The sequence below is a fragment of the Montipora capricornis genome, chromosome 11, assembly GCF_036669925.1.
Source record: "Montipora capricornis isolate CH-2021 chromosome 11, ASM3666992v2, whole genome shotgun sequence".
NCBI lineage: Eukaryota > Metazoa > Cnidaria > Anthozoa > Scleractinia > Acroporidae > Montipora > Montipora capricornis.
In genome coordinates this window covers 6,534,564-6,542,800 of record NC_090893.1, presented here as the reverse complement: position 1 = coordinate 6,542,800, position 8,237 = coordinate 6,534,564, and the positions used below count along the sequence as shown (strand labels likewise).

General features: G+C 39.4%; 3 protein-coding genes across 3 annotated transcripts in view; 1 reads left to right on the top strand and 2 right to left on the bottom strand.

Annotated features, from left to right (window-relative positions):
* Nucleotides 1-540: 540 nt before the first annotated feature.
* LOC138024128 (kelch-like protein 2) lies at nt 541-3,557 on the bottom strand. The gene has a single exon (XM_068871235.1). It carries the CDS (start codon nt 3,407-3,409, stop codon nt 1,826-1,828), a length of 1,584 nt encoding a protein of 527 aa, XP_068727336.1. The 5' UTR covers nt 3,410-3,557; the 3' UTR covers nt 541-1,825.
* On the top strand, nt 3,483-6,992 carry LOC138023043 (uncharacterized). The gene is made up of 2 exons (XM_068870077.1): nt 3,483-3,513; nt 6,430-6,992. Exons 1-2 carry the CDS (start codon nt 3,483-3,485, stop codon nt 6,990-6,992), a joined length of 594 nt encoding a protein of 197 aa, XP_068726178.1.
* LOC138024126 (kelch-like protein 17) overlaps nt 6,981-8,237 on the bottom strand; it is a 3,839-nt gene continuing 2,582 nt past the window's right edge. Inside the window, exon 1 of the mRNA XM_068871233.1 lies at nt 6,981-8,237. This exon is cut by the window's right edge and continues 2,582 nt beyond it. The gene's annotated coding sequence lies outside the window, so the exon portion shown is untranslated.

Here is an 8,237-nt window from a genome sequence, read left to right as displayed (position 1 = left end):
CTTGTCGCCTAGCTTCTCTCTCTTCGTCTTCTCTTCTTTTATCTTCTTCAAGTAATCGACGTTTCTCTTCCTTTTCTTCTTCAAACCGCCTCCTTTTTTCTTCTCTTTCTTCCTCCAATTGTCTTCGTTTTTCTTGTTTTTCTTCCTCTTCCCTTCTTTTTTCTTCCTCTTCCCTCCTTCTTTCTTGTTCTAATTGTCTGCGTTTTTCTTCACGTTCTTCCTCTCTACGTTTCTCTTCGCGTTCTTTTTCTTCTTGTTCACGCACAAATTCAAGCAGCTTTTCTCCTTCCAGACCAAACTTTTCGCCAAGCTGAATAAATTTCTCCATTTTCACAGCACTAAAATTCCACGGCTCTTTCACTCGCTACAACTTTTTCCACAGCGCAGCTACTTCCTTCCAAGTTGTGATCCTTTCCTGGTTTCTGTAGTCGGCAAACAAATGAATTCCTCTCCCGGACAGGCCCCCAATGTTACGAGTTCGTGTGTTTTGAGGAAAGTTAGCTTGCAGACTAAACTGAACGCAGGGTTGTCGGAACAACAACAAGAAGATTTATTCCAAAAATGAACGTAGTTTCCACGAAGTAAAACTCTTAACAACACGTACTCAATAAACTTACACGGCCTCCGCCAACTTGAATAAACACAGCTTCTGTCACACTTGAATAAACACGGCCCACGCCAACTCTCTTCGCTTGTGAAAAACTAGTTAGAAAAAACACTCTGCTTGGACTCGTCTACTTATATACTCTGACAATAAATTTCTAGAACTTTCTAAATTAGTAATCAATCTAATTATAGAAAGATTACAAAACACACCGATTTAGAAACGCTTACGTACAAACCTAAATATAAACAAACTACGAACTCTCGCGAAGCTTCTAGACAGTAACGCTTGTCACGCAATACTATTTTTCGTAACAAAGACCCACGGAATATTAGAATATAAGCAGGACCTACGGTGCCCTAAGTGCTACATTATTTATAAATATACTTCCATACTTCATAAGATTAAAGATCTAATTTTCCATGTGGATCCCCACTCTTGATGTGCCAATTTTCTCAGCATTTCTAATCCTACCCCACCCAAAAAACACTTAAAATCAGATCTGATTGCTGTGATTCATTTTGGGTTACTTGACTTCATCCAGTCAAAAATAATGAATGAATAAGCTAAGTACAATGCTCAATTTACCATTTACCATGGTCTTTACTGCTTTGACTACCGTTTTGAATTTCCCGTGGGAAAGACCCTGAGAATGAGGTTTATTTATTTTGGACCAGGAGCTGTGCGTTTTCCACCTTTCCAACCCCTGAAATGCCTGCCACTATTTTTTAAGAAAATCACAGGCTCAACTGAAAGACGAAATCTTCAAATTTATCATTACCGTAGATATAGATTTTAACTTGAATCAAGCATGACTAAAATGGAAATGAACCTGGAACCAAACAGTGAGGTAGACACCCTTGTAAATATGCAGTTCTTCAGTTCCTACAATCCTGGACAAAAGATTTGACACCTTTCCGTTTTCCAAGGTTTTCAACCATAATCTGAATACCCCCTTCCCACCCTACCCAACACAATGCTGTTTAGGAAGAAGCATAAAATAACATATACATGTCTCAACATTGTTACATTGCTTCTTTGTGGGGAGGTGAGCCGTAAAAAGATTTACTTCAGGCAAGAAAAGGTTTTACAAATGGACAAGGAAGGAAAAGTGTCTCAACAATTTTGTCTAGGATTATAGATGGTGAAGCAGCTGCATGATATTGTCCTTTTTAGGATTTACTTTATTGTTTGTTGTTTCCTTTTGTGTTGTGTGAAAGGTCACTGGTCTAGTGCCTTTTTAAGCACTGTTTTAGAAAGTTTTAATGCACAGCCTGTATATTCAAGGTTTCTGCATTCTTCTTCAGGCATACTGTCCACAGGTATGGAGGTCTTTTTGGTCCATTTATTCAGTGTAGGATCATAGCTATCAATGCGGCAATCGTATGTTGAGCCGCCCAGTACATACAATATTCCATTAACACACACCATTCTTCGCAGATGACACGAAAACAAGTTTCCAATCACCTGCCATTCATTTGAGGAGATACTGTACACTTCACAGGAACGTGAGTGTCCTCCTCCAGCCACATATATCTTCCCTTGAGAAGCCATTCCAAACGCATTGCGCTTTGCTTTCTGCATATCTGCGACTTCTTCCCATTTCTTAAGTACAGTATCAAATTTCTCCACTTTTGAAACAGCATAATATTCTTTTTTACCACCAATGACAAAAATAGAGTTGTTGACAGAAAGCACACAGGCTTCATTCCTCCACTCCATTTGCGATGAATGAACGTTTTGCCATGTCTGAACACCCACATTATATTTGGCGACGGTGACCTGATTTCCAGAGGGAGTGAGGCGATACATTTGCCCCTTTACGACTACCTCTCCACCAAAAAGATCGAAATCGTTCAAAGAGGACCAGCTGTCAAACACAGGATCATACCTCTCGGCTCTGCCTGAATCGATGTACCATTGATCACGGAACACTATCGTGTTTGTCCCCTGGATTCTGTAACTTGTTTGTCCGTCTGCCAAACGTTTCCAGATGTCTTTCTCTGGAAGATAACAAAAGGTGTACTTCCCCCCACGAACCACGATGGCGTGTGTTCCAACTCTTTTTCTTGGTGACTGTGTGTCTTCACCGTAGTCGCTAGATAAAATAGCCGCCAGCACTTTATCCCGACAACAAGAGTTTACCTTCACAAGTTCGTTCTTCATGAGATCGAGCAAGAGATCATGTGACATGTAAGCTAGTCGAAGGTGAGTAAACAATTCTTCAAACTTTGCCTTTCGATCGCCCTCTTTATGTTCAATCCACTTTTGGATGATGGCGAAAATATCCTCTTCAGCTTCAATGTAAATTTCATCACTTGAAATCCAACCGCTTACCTCGTCGGCATCCAAGTTCAGGAATTCGTCCGATTCTGCAACGCCAGTGAAGTTGTCGAGGATAAACTTTCTGCTGTTGTTCTCAAGTTCTTCACATTGGTACTTCTTAGCAAAATGAAGAGTCGAAATACAATTAGCGTTTGTCGATCGATGCTCGAGAAATCGCCCAGCGGCGGTTTTCAAGCACATGAGCAGTAAATAATCCGCTGCGATTATCAAATCCTTAGCATTCTGTTCATCATCGATTTCTACTTCGCCTGTGTAGATGAACTCCAGCAGCTTCTCCAGAATTGGCTCTGAGATCTCCTCGAATCGAACAATTCCTTCATCCTTTTCTTTCATCTCAGTCTGGAGAAGCTTAACGAAGAAGGGACTCGCTGCCGAAAGCACATTTTTATGTGCCTTGAATTCTTTCCCTTCTTTAGCCACCAAGGTTATTTCGCACAAATGATCTTGTTCTCGTTGCATGTTGAGTCATTTTAGCATCTCCACACAAAATGAAGCTTGGTCTGCCTGAGTTATGGGTTTCAGCCCTTCCATTATGTCGGATAATAGCTTAAATCGAACCAAAGGTAAATTGGTTACCACTTGTTTCGACTCGACTTGCGGCAGGTGTTTTTTGTTGCAGGATTTCATTATAACTGGAAAACCGCTGGCACTAAAAAGAAAAGCGGTAGACTTGCCGTGACTGTTACATGAATCGCCAAGCTTAGGGCTAATTAGGCCTAAAAGAAAAGTTTTTAGACCTAAGGTTAGCTCTTCATGTAACAGTCACGGCAAGTCTATCGTTTTCCCTTTCTTTTTAGTGCCAGCGTTTTCCAGTTAAAATGAAATTTCAACCTGCAACCTGCAAAAAATTCCTGCCGCTCGACTTTCCCTAAATTAGATTCCAAGCCTTTACGGCTACAACTTTTTCCGGGTACAGGAGAGGAAGCACTTCTTGCACCCATGGGATAAATGTGCCTTTTTCAAAAGTCGAATCCCAGGGAAAGCGCCCAACCTAACTTTGCACGAATATAAATGGCTTTATAAATGAACAAAATCTCCCAATTTATAATGTGAGTTATATTTTAAATTGAATCAAGAGTTGAAATAAGCTGCACTCTTGGGCCATGGGACTTCGTTTAGATATGGACAAGAAAGTTAAGAATGCCAAAACAATTTTGTCTAGGATTGGGGTCCCTCTATCGTTTTCAAAACTTCGTAAATTGAATACGTAAAAGACGACGAAAGATCGCATTGTTTTTCAGCCGCCACGTTGTTTACAATGTGACCACCCTTTGAAAAAAGACCGTGAACCGGGGCATCCGACCTTGCAAGTACAATACAAGAGGGAAGCTACCTGTCTTCACTCCAACTTTTTCAAAGAGATTTTTTTCCGAGAGAGGTAATTTCTTGCTCGATTACAAAGAATCTTGACGTCGGCAAATACGAGTAAAAGGGAGGAGTAAGGGGATGAAGGAAAGCTTTCTGAACACTTTCCACGCTATAATAATAATAATAATAATAATAATAATAATAATAATATATATCAAATAATAATAATAATAATAATAATTATTATTATTATTATTATTATTATTATTGCTTTTACTGCACTTTCTCTAGAAGAATAATCAAAAGCGCATTACAATTAGATAAGTTCTTACGAATTACAAATTGAAATTTAAAACTATCAATGCAGGTCAAAAATAAGGACCTAAAATCTTATGATAAATTTGAGAATTGAACTTACAATATAATCTTAACAAGGCCTTAAAGAAAAAATAAGTCTTGAATAAATACTTAAAAATGTTAACATTCCTCGCTCGCCTTTCTGACAAAAGAAGGCTATTCCACGATACTGGGACTGCAACCATAAACGCGCGATCACCCACAGTCTTTTTCGCTCTGAAACGACTAGCCAACAATATACCATTGTCGTTGCGACGGAGTTGATAATGTGAAGACGGTAAGATTGAAACTAGATACGTAAGATAGCTAGGAACTAGACCCTGAAGTATCTTAAATGTAATAAGAAGAATCTTAAAATCCATACGCAAACGCACTGGTAACCAATGAAGTTCCCGAAGCAACGGGGTAATGTGACAATACTTAAGCTTAAAAATTTCCTGTTAACGGGTAACTGAAATTTAAAGAAATTAATTACCACTGTTTTACATTATGATATAATTATTAACTGGAAATATAATAGTTAATTTCCATTGGTGTGGAGGATGGCAAAATCATTAAAACTAAAAAGTATAAGGAACATTGCGAGAGTTGTGAAAACGTCAAGGCGGCTGTCAAGTCTGTCAAAGTGCGCGGTACAATCCATTTCAAAGACATATCCGCCGTTTCCGGCGTTGCGAAATGACATTAATTAGCCGAATTATTTAAACGATACGCAAATGGAGTTCTTCACAAGACAATTGAGACCTTTAATTTGCGCTGACATTTTTTTTACGGCTAACGGGCAAATAAATTTTAAGCTTTTTCATGCCTAAGTGTTAAATTTTTGGCCCTTTTACGGCTACAGGATCAACCGCATTGAGACCCTCTTATAAGGACAAAACAGCTGCCCACAGCGGCACAAGGGTATGCACAGATAATAAGCTATTCGCATGCATGATGGGCCACTGGTAAGGTAAAGTCTGCTTAAGAGCCTAGAAGGCCCATCAGGCCGGCGCTTATCTCCGGTTTCTGTAGCATGAAGCGATTAAGAGTATTTCTACTCCCCCCTGGATGGGATGCCAGTCCATCGCAGGGTTACCCCCAGCATTAAATTCGCCGGTACCCATTTATACACCTGGGTGGAGAGAGGCACCGTGGGAGTAAAGTGTTTTGCCCAAGAACACAACACAATGCTAGTGCGTTAAAAATTTTAATTCCCATATTACCTGCCCGGGCAAGAGGGCGAATAAGGGAGAAAGAAATGAGGGACTTCCGCGTGTTCAACGGGATTCGATCCATGACCTCAACGATAGCAGTGTCACTTTGCAGTGACTTTGCAGTATGACTGGATTTCTCAAATTTTATATTTTAATTGCGCAAATACTTGCAGATACTTATTGCTTAGTTTATAATCTTGTGATCCACTCTTAGTTTTGATATATTTTTAATTGTACATATATTTTTATATAGGTTTTTATGAGCTATTTTCTCTTTTTATTATGTTTCGTTTACTTATTTATTTATTTATTTTTCGTGGTATGTCTGTGAAGTAGCTAATAGCTAAGAACATTTACCACGTAAAATAAAGGTATTGTATTGTATATTGTATTGTATTAAAGAAAGTTTTGACTGCCGAGGGTGACTTTTTAACGGTCGGATTATTATATCAGAGCCAACAATGAATTATAACAGGTAGTTAACCTAAAATAGTTCCCTGCGGACCTGGTAATCTCTTTCCGAACGCGAGTGAAGTTGAACAGTTTGGTTCGAAGTTTGTGTTATATTGTAGCAGTCTAAAAAAATTAGTTTATATGTTTGTGACTGTCTCTGTACAGGTGATACCGCGGATTTCTCCGGACCTTGCGGTGGATACGAATACCAACCCAATTCTACTGGTTACCTGACCCTCCTGACATCAGCTATGTCATGTCAGCCAGCTGTTCAGATATTGCGTGAAATAATAGCCACTCCGGGCGACCAGACTTCCGTGTCTCTCTTGATATACGCCAACAAGTCATCTGATATCCCTTACCGACAAGAACTACAGAAGTATGCTGTACAAGACAAAAGAATTCAAGTGTCACTTACTGTCACTGAAGTGGACTGTGATGATTGGGAGGGAGGAGAGGGTTACATCGATTCAAAGCTCCTATCCAGTAAGCTCCCCTCTCCTGAAGAAACCAGTCATAGCTTGTTGGTATGTGGTGGTCCTCGCATGATCATGGGAGTACTCAACGGGCTCCGAGAATTGGGGTACTCAAGTGAGAAGGTCTTTGTGTACGGCCCTTTTGGTGTCCAACAAATTAGAGCTGTCTACGGGAAGTTTGCAAAGCTAGCGCAGCAAAGAGAGATCAGCAACAACATCAATAACATAAAACTGAATGGACATTGCCATTGAAATGTCAATCGTTTATTTAAGAACAACCTTACACTCAAACTATATTTTCCCTTTGCACGAGTGTGAATATTAAAGAAAAATCAATGGTGTTCAAAACTAAAGGCTTCCTCAAATTTTAACAATGAATGACAATAAGATATATATTGTATTTGTTGTTGTAGTATTCAAATGAAAGACCTTATCAGGTACTAAACAATAAAAACAAAAGAAACAAAACGAACTTCATTAAAACAAGAACGTAGCCTGATATTTTTTGATAAGTAATCACCTGAATAACGGAACCTAAAAAATATGACACAGGGCACCAGAGTTTCACCCTCAGCACGTACTATTAAGCTTACGCAATATAGCTACTGATAAATTAACAAAAGGTGGTAGACACAGTTCTGATTCCAATTTTCTACACTTGATAAAAAAAAAATGCACGATGCATTCCCACACCCATCGCTACACTTTTCTTTCTTCGCTGGAAATGACTGCAAGGGGTGTGAAATAAGAGACATGGTTTACCCCGCACTTATAAACAATGTGAGATGCGACCAAAGCGTGCAGCCAAGTTCCAATCCCGCTTCTCTGATCGAGATGTTCATGGAAATTGGGTTATTATTTAAAGCAATAATTTCCAATAATTAACTCAACCTCATTCCCAGGGACTCTCTTCTCTGTCTCCATTGTCTTTCTCCTGAACGACAAAGGAGGCAGAGAAAAGAGACCCTGGGAACAAGGTTGTAATTGACTGTGACCTATGGAACATTAGAACATAAGGTAGTGCTACAGTGCTGTTAAAGTGCTACATTCTTTATCAACATCGTGGATCCCCTGCTCTTGATGTGCAATCTTGTCAACATTTCCAAATCCCACATATCCCAAAAAACCCCACTGAAATCAGATCTGATTGCTGTCATTTATTTTGGGTTTTCTGCCATTTTGCTGGGTTACTTGACTTCACCCAGTCCAAGCTAATGTATTAATTAGCTATACAGCAGCACTTACCATGGTCTTTACTGCCTTGACCACCATTTTGAATTTCCTGCCGAAAAGACCCTGAGAACGAGGCTTATATATTTTTGGACCCACTGCTCTAATCCTGCCATCAATTTTTGAGAATAGCAAAGGCTTAATTGCGGGAAAAAATCTTTCAAATGATCATATGATATAAATTTTAACTTGAGTCAAGAGTGACTACAATGGAAACGAGCCTTTAAACTAAGCCCTTAAGGGACGAACCAATGTAGACACCCTTGT